The 18,929-nt window shown below is 37.8% G+C and overlaps 1 protein-coding gene across 3 annotated transcripts in view; it reads right to left on the reverse strand.

Moving 5' to 3' along the window:
- Positions 1–18,929, reverse strand: part of NFX1 (nuclear transcription factor, X-box binding 1) — a 68,967-nt gene that overhangs the window by 33,282 nt on the left and 16,756 nt on the right. For all 3 annotated transcript variants that reach the window (XR_011902851.1, XM_072329348.1, XM_072329349.1), the window contains exons 5-12: positions 17,594–17,699; positions 8,748–8,819; positions 8,045–8,184; positions 7,122–7,221; positions 6,819–7,036; positions 5,741–5,838; positions 4,648–4,678; positions 3,018–3,100 (exon numbers count right to left, since the gene is read on the reverse strand). Coding sequence is in view for 2 of the 3 variants with exons in the window: in XM_072329348.1 (XP_072185449.1) it covers positions 3,018–3,100; positions 4,648–4,678; positions 5,741–5,838; positions 6,819–7,036; positions 7,122–7,221; positions 8,045–8,184; positions 8,748–8,819; positions 17,594–17,699 (848 nt within the window). In the remaining variant the exon portion in view is untranslated. The remainder of the gene's footprint in view (positions 1–3,017; positions 3,101–4,647; positions 4,679–5,740; positions 5,839–6,818; positions 7,037–7,121; positions 7,222–8,044; positions 8,185–8,747; positions 8,820–17,593; positions 17,700–18,929) is intronic.

The following is an 18,929-nucleotide window of genomic DNA, read 5'->3' on the forward strand; positions in this document are numbered from 1 at the left end:
AAGCATGCCATTCATCTTAGTGTCATCTGCAAACTTGCTAAGGGTGCACTCAATCGCATTAACTACATCATTGATAAAGACGATAGAGAATACCAATCTGAAGATAGACCCCTGAGGGACACTACTCATTACCAGCTTTCACGCAAACATATAGCCATTTACCACAACCCTCTGGCTGCCAACTTCCAACAAGTTCCTAATAGTCCACCTAATAGCCCACCCTTCGAACCCAGGTTGCTTCAATTTAGAGATAAAGATATGGTATGGGACTGCATCAAAGGCACTGCAAAATTAATAGGATAATGCATTAATAAGATGCATCTGTAACTGGCTGCAAAACTGGTGTTGGCAACATGGTTTTGTGTTCTGGGATCATCATGGAATCCAGGCTTTAGACTACTATCTGCTTGGGAGTGACTGGATCCATCTCACCAAGTAGGGCAAATATTTTTTTGCCAATATATTGGCTGACAGCATAATTAAAGCTTCAAACTAATGATGGGTGAGGGAGTGACATACAGAGTTGACAAGAAAGAGACATAGGGTGATGTGACAGGAAGGGACTAACAACATCAACAACAAAAAAAAGGGCAGATGTATGATCATGCTCAGCACCTCCACGTAAGCAACCTACATAAATAACTCAAATCCCTCCTGGGAATTCAACATGCTGGGGTACCTTTCTGAACCACACTGGTTAACAAATATGATTAAACAGATCTTAGTGAAGTTGCATGGCTGGTCTTGGGATGATGGAGATGTAATAGTATGGCTCCACTGACTAGCATGTTGCAACTAGGGGCTATAGACTCTTAGGAAGGACTGGTTTACAAGAGGAGGAGAGATGATTGCCCCTTACGTGAGAGAGCAACTAGAGTGCATGGAGCAGTGCCTGGGGACACATCAGATTGAAAGCTTACAGGCTAGGATTAAAGCAGCAGATAACACACTTTGCTGATACATAGGAAGAGCCTCACTTTAACAGGGTCTGGTCCACATGGGGGATAGTCATTGTCTATCTGCTGTAAGAACAATATAAAAGAACAGAAGAAATAAAGAGATTCCTGGAATATGTTGAGGATAACTTCCCCCTAAAAGTGACAGTGAAGCCACCAACATATCATCCAATGGGAGCAGGCTTAACAAGAAAGATGTAACTTGTTGTCTCCCCAACAAGACTATTAAGAGGTCAGGGGATCAGTAAACCCTTCTGTATTTTGTACAGAATATATACATAGCCAGCAGAGACAGTAGTTGACACCCTGATCTTCATCACAAAGGGAACATTAATCAAGTCCAGGTGACAAATTAACCCCCTCCCCCTTCCCTTTAGGTACCTGATTATAGTGATCCAGCCATAGTATCAGGCCAAAGGGTGTGGTACCAAAGGCCAGGACATGCCCCAGTTCAAGAGGAGGTGTTGACTCAAGATAGAAACAAGGCCTGCATCTTATCATGGGGGCTAGATCTACCCCTCCCTGCACCTATTAAACATCCATACTACCCCCCATGAAGCTGTTAAATTCACAGGACCTGCAGTAGGAGCAACACCACCCCAATATGTTCCAGCACTGCTAAGGAAACATAGTGACACTTGCTGGTCAAATTGTTGACCTTCTGGGAACCAGCAAGTGCAAGCCTGAATAGCTACTAGTTTTTCTAGGGGTGTGGTTTTTTTTTCCAAAAAATCAAGTACTGGCCCAACAGAACAACAAAAAGACTGTCAACAATAGCCTTCAGTGCCTTAACACCCTATACCATGACAGGTACTGAATGCACATCCCAATGCGCATTGTACTTTGGGTCACCACAACAGCAGGAGCTTACCTTCAACCTGATCAATCATTCGTTCATGCTGTGAAAGGGTGGGTGGAATGCAGTGAAATTGCAGGTCATAGCCTGAACCAGTGGTTAGACAGTAGATGGCTAACCTAGGGAGCTGAAGGTGCAAGCAACGCACCTGAGTGACTAGAAGGGGTGAAGTGTGGATCCACTCCTCCTCACCCGCATTTAAGGGTTACCAGCTGAGGGAGCAGCATCTCTCTAGGTAAAGATAACAATCCTCTTAAGCCATCATTGGCTGCACGAAGTAGTGAGCTTGTTTTCCTTCTTTATTACCTGCATCTGATTCAAAGGCACTGTCATCACCTGCTTTTGCCATACATAAATCATTTAAGGAATCAAAAGGAAAATTTGTGCTGGAACTTGAAGATGCTAAATCTGTGAGTCTTCTTCATTTTTGGTGGATATGACCCCTTTTTTAAAAGACTTAAATATGCACTTCAAGGTGTAAAGTATCTGTGCTATGTTTTGAACCATAAAAACATTTGAATGGCAAGCTAAAGTTAAGAAAAATAACTTCATGCCTTTTGATGCGCTGGGTAAACACAGTCTTGTGGACAGTAAAAAAAATATGCAGCCAGGCTGTCCATTTTGATTCAGGAATTTGAGAATAGGTTTCAAGACTGTAAAAGAAAAAGCCATCAATTTCTTTGTGTATTTACTGCTCCATTTTCAGTTGACATAAATACAATGTCTGTAAATTTTCACATGGAATGCAGAGTCGCAGTCAGACATTCAAATGAAAGAAATAGACAGCTAAATTCATGAAGACCGACCATCATCTATCACCACTATACCCATGTTCTTAAGTGTCACATCTACATGTTTCTTGAACACCTATGTGAATGGTGACTCCACTACATCCTTGGGCAGCCTGTTGCATTGCTTGATCGTTCATTCAGGGAAAAAAAAGCTTCCTAACATCAAACATGAAACTCCTCTGGCACAACTTGAGGCCATTATCTATCACCTTTAATTGTATTTAAGCTGAAGTACATTTTTACAATGCCCATAAAATGAATTCTGCAAAATAAATGTACACACAAACCTTTGGAGCATGACTTGTAGTGGAAATAGAGACTAAAAATGCACAGGCACAAAAGCAAAAAGTCTTAACTTCATAACAAAATACAAACACTTCTTTACAGTGTTTATAAAACCACACGTGGTCTTACCACACAGCAAACTTCATTACACTTGTGTCGTCCACATGACCTTTTCTTGTTGCATCGCTTGTCACACATAAATGTAATAGCAGCTATTAAGAAAATATAATAATCACAACATAAATCATGGTCCACTCTCTACTCACACTAAGAATAAAATCTAAAGTCACAATATTAGGCAAAAGCTGTTCTAAGGTCTAATCTAGAGAGGAGCAGTGATGGGAAGTTAGTGAACAAAATGTAAATTAGTTGCACTTCCATATTAATCCCCCATGTAAACACTTGCCTTACTTTAAACAAGCCCTTGTTCAAGAATATTTTTGGAGAGCAGTTTATTTCACATTATTCTTTATACCATAAACTGAAAACAGAATAGACAATATAGGATTTCCTGATACACTGAGTATACCATCCACAAGCAATGTGAACAGCTAGTTCTGAGCTCTTAAGCGTTCTTGAGTTTTCATAGCTAAAAGTTCAACTTAGTATGCATACTACTACGTTATTGACTTTGTAAATGAATATCTCAGTATAACAGGGATCCATCAACTGAAATGTCTCTAGATTGAGATTCTTCAGTTTTAACGATTAAATAGCATAAGAACTACTCCCAGTATCAGTGACTAAAGCAGGATGAACAATTCTTTGTGTATACAGTAAATATCTGTGAACTCTCCAACCAAGTATCCTCTCTTTTCTTGAGTGTCAACAACCATTACAGAAGTCAGGCAAAGGAAGCAAAGACTGCGCTTTAGAGAACTCCTCCAACAGTAGTTTAGCCAGTTACAGTGGATTACTACTATGGCACAGTTCACTACTGTTCCAGGTCTCCCATCTTTCTTCCATAAATTGAGTGGTGGGAATGGCTAGAAACGTTCATTCGTTCTTTCAGTTCCTTTCTCTAAAGTGATCTCCCCTGCTAATCCACAAGATCAACAAATAACAGAATGTGCCCTATGACTGACCATTTTGTGTTTATGGGGTGAAAACACTACAGTCCTACACAGAGTAGGACCACAACATGCTTATGTATTTACATTTAGCAGCTCTAGCAATTCCCTTTTCCATGAAATGCTGCCATAATCCAAATTACAGGACTACTCCTGAGGAAGAATTCTAGTCAAGTGATGCTGACAAAATAATCTTATAATCAAATCCTTTAATTTGATACACAGACAAAATTGAAAGATTGACTCATGATTTGATTGAAGGCCACAGAGCTTTCAGAACAGCTTTCAGGACTTCTACATCTTTAAAAATGTAAACACATCATCTGCTTTATTTAACATAAAATACATTTAATCTCTCTAAAAACTGAGAATAAAAAACAACAAAGAACATATCATGATAAAGAACAAATTGCTAAGGAAAATCCTGAACAACCAGAACTCAACAGAATATGAGGAAAAACTTAAATGAGTTCAAGTTCTGCCACCCTCTAAGATTTTGTAACAGAAAAAAATACCCAAGACAGAAACATACAGTAGAGATACAAAATCACTATAAGAAATTGAAAACTACTATTAAATCAGATATTTGGCAACTTCTTGAATCAAAACCAAAACTAATGAGCTGTCATTTTTTAAGACTTCAAAACTATTTCATATTATATACTCAACAAATTAGAAAGTAATACTACCTTTATTCCTGAGTAGAGCACATGGGACTTCCTAGGAAACAAAGAGAACAATTATATTGCAACAACTGCAACTTATTCATCTAGAAAGTAACCTAGTCACATATGACAAAAAGTTTTCAGGTATCTAACACTTTAGGACACAAGAAAGTAAAAAGCTGGAAAAATTCTCAAATTTCTGCATTAGGTCATGTTTTAATTTACATATTTTTAATCCTGACATTTTAACACTTGACTTTTTATCCTAGAAATTCAGTAGCAAGAATTTGTAGTTTATGATTCCTCACTTAAGTAACACAGATAACACTGTGAAGTAATAAGAACACATTTGTCCCTGGAAACTAGGAACTTGCATTGAGAAAAACAACTATGCCCTCCTCAAGAGTACTAATAAAGTAAAAATTTGTGCTTTGATCACATGTTTAAAACAAACAAACAAACAAAAAAAAAAGACTGACATTTTTAAACAAAAAGTCTAATTTCATGACTGAAATTTTTTTACTCAGATCAAATACTTCAACATGAAAATATTGAAGTATTTTCTTTTCTGAGATTTCAAAGCTATGGTTATGCACAATAGCCCAGTTTAAAAGTAAGCTAATGACAACTGGTGATATTCTGCCATCATTACATGAAAGTACAAAGAAAGGAGACTAAAAACCATTAATATCTCTAAAATTTTCTACAAACCTATAGGCTATCACTATACATCAATTAGCTTTTCCTCCAACACTACCTTTCTCTTGGTTTACATTACTCTTGGTAAAACTATCATTCTTTGCACTACATAATTACTGCAGGACAATACAGGCTTTGCAGCCAGCTTAAACAAAGAAAATTCAGTAAGTACTGCAGTAATTCTACAGAAATTGTAGTGACGGCAACTAGCCTATACTAGCCTTTCACAGCACCATCCAGCTGATGTGTCTGTCTATCAGTTCTAACATAGTTGACACCCCTTTAACTGCAGAGGCACAATACATTCTTAGCTTCCTTTTTCCTTAACCAGTTCAGCTTCATTTTCTCCACAGCTTAAAAAAAAACAAACAAAAAAACACCAACTATCTGTTTTCCTGGTCATGCTCTATGCACTCACCTTTTTTTTGAAGCCACACCTACAGTAAATATTTGATGTTTGAGAACACGGTTTGCAATCTCCTTCGTGGCACAGGCTTTCACATGTATGAAGCAACTCTATCAAAATTAAAATAAAAAAGATTAAAATAAATAAAATTAATGATCAGCAACAAGGTATTTATCAGGACCACCACATTTTGCAGCTGGGTTTCCATTTTGACATATTGACTCAGACAAAAGAGTTTAAGGATTTCACTTTTTTTATTATTTGGAGCTTTGGATCCTGAATATGTAGACTAAACAGTTAAGTCTACAATTAACATTGATAATGCACAGATACCTTTTATATGTGTCTTTTAAATCTGCAAGATAAATATCTTACAGATGTTTCACAAATTTTAAGTACATAATTCTTTCTTCTTGTTCACCCTAGGTGAACAAGTGTGTGTACCTCCATCTTTCACTTCCTTGATTAACTGCAATAACTTGCATTTTAGCGGAATTTCAAGTACAAGACGTTATGATTAATTATGCGGTCTCATAAAATTGAAGCTTCATACAATCTCAGTTAAATTTACCTTTATTTAATTAATGCAATCACTGAAGAGCCAATTTAGTTCTCTAAATAACTTCTTCCTTTGAACTGCCCAATATCACATTTCCCTTTGTGGCCTAACAATTCTCTTTGTGGTCACAGTAAATGAGTACTTAATAGAAGTACCTGAAGGTACTAGGTGAAATCATTTATCTCTACCAGTCTTCATATCAACAATGAAGATCTAGGCAGGCTTCTGAGAGACCTCATCAGATATGAACAGCAAGAAATTCCTACAGCTCTACCAGTATGAAAGTCTATGGAAACAAAATTTTAGATTTAGTTACTGTTGATGACTTCTAGACAAGTACATTTCCTGATTTTAAATATCACTTTGAACAAATACAGCCTATCTCGCAGGTTCTGCAGTAGCATTCATACTCAATTTGGCTAATACCCAAATCCTAAGAAGTATCTTTGATATCAAATCATTTTTTTGTTTGTTTTTAAATAATGTGAGGGTTGTTTTTTTTAATACTCTGATGCAGAAAGTTCTAATTACCGTAGCTACCACAGGAAAGAGGTTTGCCACATGTTTTTCCACATGATGGGATAGGATCTGTGCATATTTTACGCTCAATACATCCTAGTTCCAGTAACTTGCTGAGAGGAGTCTGACCACAGGGACAGCGATACACTACTTGTGGAAGCCGTGGACAGAGCTGGCAAGGTTGGGGATGGCATACTTGTGTACAGTTGTGCCTCCCACAATTTAATGTTCTGTGGAAAAAAAAAGTGACATGATCACTAAGTATGAATTAAATGACCTTTTATTTTTCAGAAGTCTAAATTACAGTGAACTTACTTGCCACACGTATTCTGACATGAGAAACTCCCAAATCCATCATAAAATTCTTCCTTTGTCCCACACAATACTTCTTTAAAGCTTTTTCCACAGTAACACACTAAAAGAAAGCAATGTTGCATAGAAAACAACAGAAGTGCCAGTGACAAAACACAGAAACAGAGCAAATGCAAAAATGAGATGTGAGAAATTGTCCTTTATTTAGAAAAACTGTATTTGCTTTAGTATACTGGAACACACACTTGATACAGCTTCCTTTCCACAAGTGAGTTTAGAAAATTTTAAGCAGCAATCATGAGTAGCTTGTTGAAAGGTGATTTGTCTGTCTCTACTCTTTACATAGTGTTTAAAAGTCTTGGAATGACATAATCTTAAGTAGGATCACAGGCCAATTCAGGTTGAAAGGTCTCTCAGATGGTCAGCTAATTCAAACCATTAGAGCTGAGCCAGCAATGTGATCAGATCACATTATTCACTGTTTTACCAAGTTGGGTCTAAAAAACTCCAAGTTCGCACACGCACACAAAAAAAAGTTTTTCCTTACAACCAGTCAGAACATTTCAATTCAGCCTGTTGTCTTGTCCTCTTAACATACATGCACAGGCTGACTCCATCTTCTTAATTACCTCCTCTTAGCTACTGAAAGACTCAGTCCTTCATAAGCCTTCTCAACCTAAAGTAGTCTAGTTGCACCCATCTTCATAGAACATCATCCTAAACCTCACAGCAGAATTCTTCTAGCTATTTTCCTATTTAAATATATAGCAATTCTAATTTTCCAATCTCAAAATATTCTAGCAACAGATCTCAGTTAATTCAAAGTAAAGCTCCTGCCTCATGGCAAAGTTCCCTTCCCCCTCACCCCTGTCTTCATAGTATACATAAATCATGGGTGGATATGCATAAGGCATTCTGATACTTACCTTGCTGCACTTTTAGTTGGCAAGGTAAACATTCTCCTGCATGGCACACCTGAGTACATCTGTGCTTGCCACAGTTTAAAGTACTTCCACAAACATTAGAACAATGAATTTTTGTTGACTGGCCACAGCGAACTGAATGACTGAAGAGGAATGACACCACATTCTGTCAGTTACCTTAAATCCACAGAGAACTTACTAAAAAGCATAATAGACTTCTGTCAAGAAAATGCAAGGGAAAAACCAAAAAAAGGCATTTTTTAACTTGAAACTTGAAGTATGGCTATGCATTGGGCCAAAAGCAGATATTTCCATTACACAAATCTTTCCTAAAGGTTTAAATGGTCCGAAGTCCACTAGGTACAATGAAGACAGCAATATGAGTATTAATAGTGGTGCAGCCTAAAGAACATTTTTTGCAACTAAGAATACTCCCCCCGCCTACATCAGATGCAAAAAACTGCATCAATTCACAGACTGCTTAAACAAATCAGCTTCATATCGCAAGTTCTTTTTCTTAAGATTAAACGTAATTGCTTCTTTTAAAAGAAATAATACATACACATGCATATATGTAAACTTCTCTAGCTGATTTTAGCATATAAAAGCTCAGAAAAAAAAAAAGACAAACATTATAGTACAGAAAAACACTGCTAGTGAACTAATATTATGTAAGCTTTTGCTTACATAATAGAAGTATTCTCACCTTGTTTGTCCACATTCACATGTTTTTGTCACAAAGGCTGGGCATGAAGGACAAGGTCCTGGATGACACAGGCTTAAAAATGAAACAAAAAAGCAAATAAATATTGTGAAGTCATCTCTAACTTTATTACACCCCTGGAGAAATAAAACAAAGTTACCAAAAAATACAGAAAAGTTTTAGGAACCAGTAGATTCTCAAAACTCTGTATGCAGATAATTTACTCCTGCAGGATAAAAAAATCATTTTAACTCTCAAAAAAGTATTAGAAGTGGTTACAGTTGCATCAGCCTCAAAAGTTTTAAGACAGTGAGGCTGAAGAAAATATTCCATACTCCTGATGCTGTCAAGTCAATAATATTGCTACTCATGCATTTCACATTTTGCATTTCAGCAGATGGCCTGCATCAGTTCAACTGTGTTCACTGGGGTAACGCTCAGAAAGTACATGTGCAAACCATTAGCGCATTCACTTTCTTCAGTGATCAACAATAACTTCAATTCTAACACCAAAATTCCCCTGCTACAGTTTCTTCTGACTTTAAAAACTGAAGTCTTCATGGATTGATCAAGATGCATGCATTCACACGCTTCTTATTTAGCAAGCAAGTACAGTATGATTTGGTTTATGCAGAAGCTACAGTAAAGAAAGACAGATGATACCTCCACATCTTGATGTGTTTAAAACAGACAAAAAAAAGTAAATACTTAAATACCGTGTTTGAAATATGATAGAAAATGCAATAAGACAGAAGAGCAGCAAGATCCCAGGCTGCAGCAAGTGAGGACCCACTCAGATGTGACAGCATTAAGTCCAGAAAGAAAGAAGCTACTTACCTTCAGAAAGCCTATAAGGTTCCTCAGACACACAGTGATCTCCAGAGAGATACCACTGTCCCCACTGCCAACCCTTAAATGAGATATGGGAAGGGGTGGATCCTGTCTCCAGCCCTTTCTGGTCACTCAGGTGCACTGCATGCACCCAAGCTCTCCTGGGTTGCCCCTGCCTTCCCACCAGGTGCTCAATCTGTTTCAGGCTGTGACTTAGCATTACAAAGTAAATGCAAAGAAGACAGATGCCTAAGACCTCAGTATTAAGTTATATTCCAGTGCATTCACAGTCTTACTTTTATTGAAACTTCATCATTTGTTATTAGCATGATTTCTTTCACAAATTATTGCTGGTGCTGCTCTAGAGAACTAACCTACTAGAAAGGTTGTGATGAAAGACACAGTGAGACTTAAGAAAAATTAGCGTATATCCGTTTGACAGTACAAGTATACTTTGTTCTTTTTTTTTTTTTTTTTTTTTTTTTTTTTTTTAAATACAGCCCCAAAGGATCTTCCACAACTGTTGTGAAGAAAACTACAGCACCAGAGACCTAACGGGACACTACAGTTTAAACTAACAGAGCACAAAGTTTCAGTTACTGCCTTCATAAGATCTTTTTCAAGTATTCTTAAAAGTTATTGCATAATGCCAGTTGGCAGGGAAATCTCAAAGTCTAAACAGATAATTAACTCTTAAAAAAAGCTTAAGTTTGTTGTTATGTTTATTATTTGGAACATTTTATTCGATTTTAAACTAGATGTTGGACTGATGAAGAACCTTAAAAACTAAAATGGTTTTCAGCATATTTAAATGTGAAGAGAACTCCTTCTAAAGCGTGCCGCAGCTGACGTAAGCAAAAGGCTATCAAATTACTCTCCTTTTGTGGAGCTGCTTGCATGCCTGCTGAGCTATTTATATTAACCATCACTAAGCCGCTCCAATAAACCTAAGCAAATATTACTTACAGATTTATTATTAAAACACAGTAAGTTAGCCTCACTCATTTTCACCAAATTAGATTGATACCATATTTATGCAACAATCCAACTCAATTTTGTCAGTAGCACAATGAAATGCTAACACCTTGGCAAAAGTTAAAGCTCAACTGATGTGATAGCACAGAAAAATAAAAAGCCCAGAACTACACTATGGAAAGTAGATTAACATAAACAATGTTGCCTAAACCACTGCACTTAAAAATTGGATTGAAAATACATGGTTGGGAATCAGTAAACTATTAAAATGAATGAACATAAGCACAGTCAAAAAAATCCATAATATAAATTACTATTAAAACCAGCACTTCAACAGAAAATAATTATCAAATTGATCAACAGACTGGAGAAAGACGGTTGTAGACAAGAGTAGTCTGAAGAAATGATCTCTATAACCTAATTTTGGAAAGTTGAGCACAAATTTTGGACATCCCTTACGATAATAAAGTTGACAAAATGTGAAATCCAAGACCATCAAGGTCACAAAACCTAAGGAAACAGTACTGATTCAAGCTGAAAGAACACATGGAAGATGTTATAAATGTGAAAAACTGCCAGTTTGGGAACTAAAAGTATTCTTGACAAGTGTCGGGGAAAACCCAGGACAGTCCTACACAGACTTAAGCATCTATATTAAAGATATAAAATAACTTGCTATCAAGTTATCATGTCCAGTTTGCCATTCACCAGTACTAAAAAGTCCTTTTCAGCAGGGCTGTGTTCTATTCTTTCACACTCCAGCTTGTATCAAGGGGTTGCCATAACTCAGGTGCAAGGCCCTTGGATTTACTGAATCTTGTGAGGTTCTCCTGGGCTCACTGCTTGAGTTTGTTTAGGCCTCTTTGGTGGCAACCCATCCCTCAGGCCTCTCAAGCTCATCAGACAACTTGGTGTCATATGCAAACTTGCTGAGTGCACTTAATCCCACTGTCAATATCACTGATAAAGATATTAAAGAACATCCTTCCCAGTACTGACCTTTGAGGAACACTACTCTTCACTGTTCTCCATCTGGACATTAAGCCACCTCCATCCAGACACTAAGCCATTCACCAGCTCTCTGGGTTAGATCTTGCAATCATTTCCTCATCCATTGAACTGCCCATCCATCAAATCTATATCTTTCCAATTTAGAAAGAAGGATGTTGTCAGGGAATATGTCAAAAGCATTACAGTCCAGACAGGCGCCATCACCAGCTCTTACTTTGTCCATCAACACAATTATGCCATCACAGAATGCCACCAACTTGGTCAGGAAGAACTTGCCCTTGGTGAAGCCACACTGGGTATCATCATAGTATCGTGTGAGTTGGAAGGGACCTTAGAGATCATCGAGTCCAACTCCCGGGTTTCGAGCCCCCTGTGTAGCAAAGCGGCACTTCTACCCCTGCACCACAGGGGGGATTCGAACCCGGGCCCTCTGGTGCCGCAAGCAGCAGCTTATACCACTGCACCACTTATCACCTCCCTACCTTCCATGTGCCTTGGCACAGTTTCCAGAAGGATCCACTCCATGATCTTCCCTGGCACAGAGATGAGACAAGAAGTGAGGTAAGTCTGATGGCTTCAACTTGGTTATCCTTTCTAACCTTAAAAATGGCTGCAACACTGTCTTTTTTCCAGTCACCAGGCACTTCAGCGCACTGCCATGACCATTCAAATATCATCAAGAGTGGCTTAGCGACTTCATCAGTTTCCTCAGGACTCCAAGATACATCTTGTTCATATACCTACGGATGTTCAGGTTTCTCGAGTGGTCACGAACCTGATCTTGCTCCACAAGTTGCTATCTTCCATCCTGTCCACTCTAGTGTTTTGGGAAGAGCAATTGCTAGTTAAGACTAAGAGAAATAAGTTGCTGAGCTGTCTTCTCCTTGTCCATTGTCATCAGCTTGTCTGTATTGCTCACTAGGGAGCTATACCCTCCTGAACATTCCTTTTCTGGTTTATGTTCATACAGGAGCCTTTCTTCCTCTTAGCAGTCCTTGCCAAGTCAACTTCCAGTTGGGCCTTGCCCTTTCTGACCCCATTCCTGTACAGTCAAGTAGCATCCCTATACTCTTACCAGTGTACCAATCCCTGCTTCCACCGCCTATGCACATTCTTCTTGCTCCATAGTTTGACCAGCAGATCCTGGTTCAGCTATGCCAGTCTCTTGCCTTTCTGACTTCCTACACCTACAGAGTGAGACCTCTTGCTCCCTAAGGAAAGCTTTCTTAAAAAGATCTGCTAGCTCTGCTCCACTCCCTTGGCTTTGAGGATAGTTTCCTGGGGGTTTTGTTTACTAAACCCCCGAATAGCTGGAATATGGCTTTCCTAAAATTTAGCATTTTGATTTTGTCTGTCTAATATCCCTCAAGTGATTGAATTCCACCTCTGCATGGCCACTACAGCCCAGGCAGCCTCCAAACCTGACATCACCTATCAGTTCACTTGCATTGGTGAGCAACAGGTCCAGTACTGCAGGGGGGACTCCTCGTAGGGCTATCTATTATTTGGCTCAAAAAGTTAAGCTCAGTGCATACTGGGAGCCTCCTGGATTGACTGAAGCGCACTGTGCTATTTTTCCAGCAGGTGTCAGGATAGTTGAAGCCCCCCAGCAGAAAAACCTGCAATTGAGAAAGCCTCCAGTAGCAGCAAAGAGGCTGCAGCTTAAATCACCATTACAATGGCTACAGTATAACACTCTCCTCATCTATACATTAGAGGGAGGAAATACTAACATCCTACTGCAAAGCTATGACAATAACGTTCCTCTGATGTCACATATGAGAAGAGGGAATGATGCTTGCATAGGAAATCCTGGTATTGTCTCATCAATTAACTCTGTAGTATTGATAGACTACATGTGGTTTTTGAAAACCCAGATGATATTACAATTCAGATTCTGATGCTAAACTCTGCATAAAGAGCTCTGACATAAGCAGCAAACCACGTATCAAGATCTAAGTCTCCCAACTCCAATTGTTGATGCAAGAGACAAAGATAAACAAGAAACAAACAACAAACTGAGCAAGGATTCTGTGGTTCATAAAGTCTGTATCTTAGGAAACCTAAGTTCCACCAGTAAATGCAGTACTTAATAGGTTTCATTCAAAAGTAGTTCTGCCAGAAACTCGAGGACTGCATACAGAGGTCTGATCAACTGGAAGGCAATACACAAAAACAGCCTTAAAATGGCAGCACCATGTACCAAACTGTAAAAAGGCTCACAGAATGCTGGAAAAAAGGGGTAATATTGAGAACATCAGAGACTCACAGTGGACAGATTCTTTATGTTAATCAGCCACACAGACTTGAGAAGAGCATGCACAGTTTACTCCCACAAACTGATCCTCACTTCAGAATGCAAGATGTAAGTCTTGACAGTTGGATGAAAACAGATTATTTAAAAAAAAAAAAAAAAAAAAAAAAAAGCATTTAAGGTCTCACTGAACAGAAGGGCATTTGTCCAAAAGCCTAAAAACATAAACCTTAAATTCCTGTGGAAATCTGTGGGAGCAGACCCATAACCTAAACAAAGAAATATTAGCAAGATAGTTCTCTGAGAGTACCTAAACTCTTGCAAGTACAATAGTACTGCCTCCTGGCCCTGATGACAACAAGTATACTTTTGAGCACCTTCTTGATAAAAACCCCTGTTTGGACATAGACCATGATCTAGATCTCTCAATCTGCTGAAGTCTTTGAGCTGAGAAACTGCTAAAGATCCATTTAGATTATAAAAGTTTCATACCTCTGACTCAATTGCTCTGAAACAGTGAGAGGTAACCAGGTTTCTCCTAGTGTTTTGATAAAGCAGATGGTGGTAGAGTGCATCCTCATTCACACTACAATTTCCACATGAAAAGAAGTGTCCAACATACACAGAAGTCTGAAGCATTCCTCCTATGAAGAAAAGCTGAGGGAACTGAGCTCTCCAAAGAGGAGAACGTTCCATGGAGGCTCATTGTGGCCTTCCAATACTTGAAGAGGGCATATAAACAGGAGGGGCAACAGCTGTTTACAAAGGTGGATAGTGATAGGATAAGGGGGAATGGTTTAAATTAACAAAGGGGAGATTTAGGTTAGATATTAGGAGGAAGTTTTTTCACACAGAGGGTGATGATGCACTTTAACAGTTTGCTCAAGGAGGTTGTGGATGCCCCAACCCTGAAAGCATTCAAGGCCAGGCTGGATGTGGCTCTGGGCTGCCTGGTCTAGTGATTGGCAATCCCTGCACACAGCAGGAGAATTGAAATTAGATGATCATTGTGTTCCTTTTCAACCCAGGCCATTTTGTGATTCTATGAATGTTTGAAACACTTGAAGTAAAGCACAATATATTTTGTAACTTGTCTTAGAAATAGCTGACTTGAAAAAAAATTGAAATACCAAATACTTTAGTAGCATATTTTAGAAATATAGTTGTTAAAATGTTATGTGATTAGTTCTTGCTTGCATAACTGTAATAGCTTTAAGATGTTGTAAATAGTACTGATGTATTATAGACTAGAGAGCATGTTGTAAGGCTATTCTGATCTCGTAGGAGACCCACAGAGAAAGAGCTTTTAGATGCTGAGATACGATACTGAAAGCCAGAGCCTCCACACAAGGCCAAATTGTTTCACTCTAGGATTAGGTCAAGATACTCCTTGCTATCCTCCTGATATTTTACACACCAGTACACATAATTAAATGACAGGTTAACAAACATATCTCTATCCAAGGACAAGCAGATGTCCAGAAATAATGAGCGACTGCTGAGTGAGCAAGTGTTACGATTTTGATACCCATAAATTACTTAAAATAGGCATTCTCCTACTGAGCATGTGTTGATGAAGAAAGTTCATCTAGAGTACAAGGAAGATCCTTGAATGAAGTAAAAGACTGTTGGTTGGACTATTAAGATGCTGAAAAGATGCTAGATAGTAGAAGAGACCATGGAACAGAAGACTAGGAGACCTCATAAATCACTACTTCACACAGGCGTGTATACATTAATAATCTCACGCATAACTGATGAATATGTACTATCTGTGGAAATATAATGGACTCTGAATCATGTAATATTTGAAGCGGTGATGGTAGAAACATCCCCAGTGCTTCCCAGCACTGTAATTAACATACCTGCTTTATAACCTTACGTGGGTTGTAAAGTTCAGTTCCACACGCTGCACTGAAGCTAAAAGTGCATTCCTCTGCAGACTATAACCTCAAGCCAGATAACTGCTCATAAAACAAAAAGCATCCATTCCACTTAACTGCATTTCCAACAAGAGATACAGAACACACATTCTTTGCACCTTTGATAATTTCCTTACTTTCAGGGACCGTATAATCTCAGCATGACTTTACTCACATGGAACAAGTTGAATGGTAACATTTGAAACAGGAAGTAAATAGGGACTTTAAAAGGTACCTTCACAGCTTTCAGTGCAGACCAGATTGCCAGGGAGCACAAATGCACAGCCTGCAGTAGACACAATACTAGCACCCTTGAGCAAAACCTTCTCAGATAAGAAACTGAATCACTATTGCAGGCTGTGACAGGAGAGGAGAGAAAAAACAACATCTGTTTCTTCTAAGCACCGTAAAAAGTTCGAAAGACAGCAACTGTGGTGTGGGTGCTCTTAAAGGATTTAAGTTACCTACTTCTTGCAGCCTGGCATAATGGGCCTCCACAGACTCGCACCTCTCCTGAGATACATCAAGGTTCTCCAAGAGAAGTGTATTTCACTGAACCAGAGTAGATCAAGTCTAGTCTGCAGACTGATCTGTGTTTCAATCAACAACGCTTCAAACCCTACTATGCAAACCACAGTGAAGAACATCCAGTATGATGCTGAATTACAAGAGTAGCAGTATTGCTGAAATAACAGTCTGAAAAGAATACTAGTATCACATTCTCATATGGGAAAGAAGTATGAAAGAATAAAGAAACATTATTCCATTCAAGACTGAATGATTCAATTAATTCAAACAATTGAATTGTTCAAGATTGAAATGGCTATGAAATAGTACACATGAAATGAAAAGTTCCGAAGTACTGATTTGTAGAAAATTTTGAAGAAACTGCAAGATGTCAATATATTGTTGAAAAGACTGAAAAGCTTTTGATTATATATCCAAAGTAGAAAAAAACTGCTTCTGACCAATCCTCAAAAATTTCTCAAAACAGAATATAAAAAGGCAGAAGAAGGTATAATTCACTTTTATACTATAAAAAAATAAACTCAGTTAGCTTTAAGGATATAATGTTATTTCTGTACTACTGAAAAAGATCCAAGAATACAGCCAAAACTACAAATCAAATTCCTCTTCTTTGCCTCTCTTCACAGAAATATAATAACTGTCAATAAAACAAATTCAAGATACAGATACCGATTAAGATCTCCACAAGGATTATGTTTCAGAAGTTTGGTGGTCTGAACAAATAGATGAATACATAAAATGCCTTCTTAACCTCAACAATTTGCAAGCTAAAGAAAAGAACAACAATAGAATTAAATGGACTTTCAGTCAAACCAAGAACCATTGCTGGCAGATCAAAACATACAATTCTTTCTACAGAAAACAAGGAACCTAAAATTTCTGTTGACCACTGGATACACATTTAAGTTACTTTTACTCACTATTTTCTTGACGAGAACAATAGTTCTTGAAACAAATTAAGTTGCTGGTTGAGTTCCTGTAGTATGATGGAAACGCTGCTATTGGAGCTGACCTCCTTCCTGCCCATCCTCTGCTATGAACTCATTTTACACATACAAATGGCCTTCACTTCTTTCCCCTTTTCCAGTTCCACTTCATCAGACTGCCATAACCTTTCAAACATTATGGGCAGCGTGAATTGGCAACTTCACCTGCCTCAAAACCCTTGGATGGATCCCTCTGGGTCCCACAGACTTGTGCATCTTCAGATTCCTTGCCTGGTCTCAAACCTGACCTTCACTTATAGCAGACAGATCTTCCTTCTCCAAGTGCTTACCTTCACTTTCTGCAAAACAAATTCTCAATATGTTCACGTTACAATTACTTACATGTTACAAAGATGTGGACAATCCAAACACTGCCTCTTCTTTCCACAAAGTTCCCCACAGCTATGTGGAATTTCATTTCTATTCCATTCTGGATTGTGTACCTTACCTAAAAAAAAAACGTCAAAGCCAAAAACATATTTACTGACTTGAGTGCAATATTGAACCTGGGAGAAATATCAAACCAGAAAGAAGTATTTTCAGTTTTAATACTGACTAAAAAAAGGCTTTCTTTTTTTTTTTTATTTTTTGAGATGTTATGCCCTTTTTTTCATCTTTTATTGCTGATATGTACATAACATTTTTAAAAGTAAATTACACTGGATTAACATGCACCAGATTGTTTTCTTCTGTGCTCTCAGCAGACACTTAATTAGCAGATATATAACTTTAAACTAAACTAATAGAACACAAAGAAATGAAAATCCTCCTTTAGTTGGTCAGGCTGTTAGTACACAAGAGAACTTAAGAATGTAATTCCCTTTCTGTTTCAACACAGAAAAATAAAGACACCACTCAATAAGAAAGATCTAGCTACTAAGGAAATGGGAACTGAAGGTAGCATGAAATGACTATGCAAATTACAAAAGTCATTTCTCTAAAAAGAATCTGACTCTATAAAAACTTAAGCAATAAAAGTTGACATTTTGATGAATGCAGCAGGAAATTTTAAGAAGTGATATATCCTTTAAGTTATCCTCAAGTATTCTGGTTATTTCAGATAACTATTGAAACTACATTTTAATTCATGAGACATATTCTTAGCAAATCTTGTATCTCTAACGACAATACATGATTGCCAGAGTTAAAGTTAATTACAGTGGTGTTTTACCTCACAGTCAAATGAATCTATCTACTAGCAACTGAGCCAGTATTACAAAATTGGAGTTGCAACAAGTAAGAGATTTTTTTTTAAGTGACAAATCACTTTATCTCATTTATCAGTGTAAGTAGCAATTTAGAAAACTGAATAAACAACATAGATTGCTTAATTCACCTGGGCATTCTTCCAGTGGGAAAAAAAATAATAATTTTCATTTGGAAAAAAACAACTTGCATTCTACCTATTCTTTTAGGATTTCACACATTTCAAACAACTGCCATTGACCAGTTATCTTACCTGTAGTTACACTGCTCTTAACTGACACACTGAACTGTTCAGATAAGGAGAAATGTAGATAAATTTAGCTTCTTTAGAGCAAGTTCATTAACTCCCTGTTACTAGCTTAATCTCAAAATGGCCTACTTAGTGGGAAGTAGGTTGAAATTTATTACTGACACATTAACTGAAAAAAATTAATCACATGTCCACATAAAACTCTGAATAGTCCAAATACCC

Source organism: Excalfactoria chinensis, chromosome 2 (assembly GCF_039878825.1).
Source record: "Excalfactoria chinensis isolate bCotChi1 chromosome 2, bCotChi1.hap2, whole genome shotgun sequence".
NCBI classification, from domain to species: Eukaryota; Metazoa; Chordata; class Aves; order Galliformes; family Phasianidae; genus Excalfactoria; species Excalfactoria chinensis.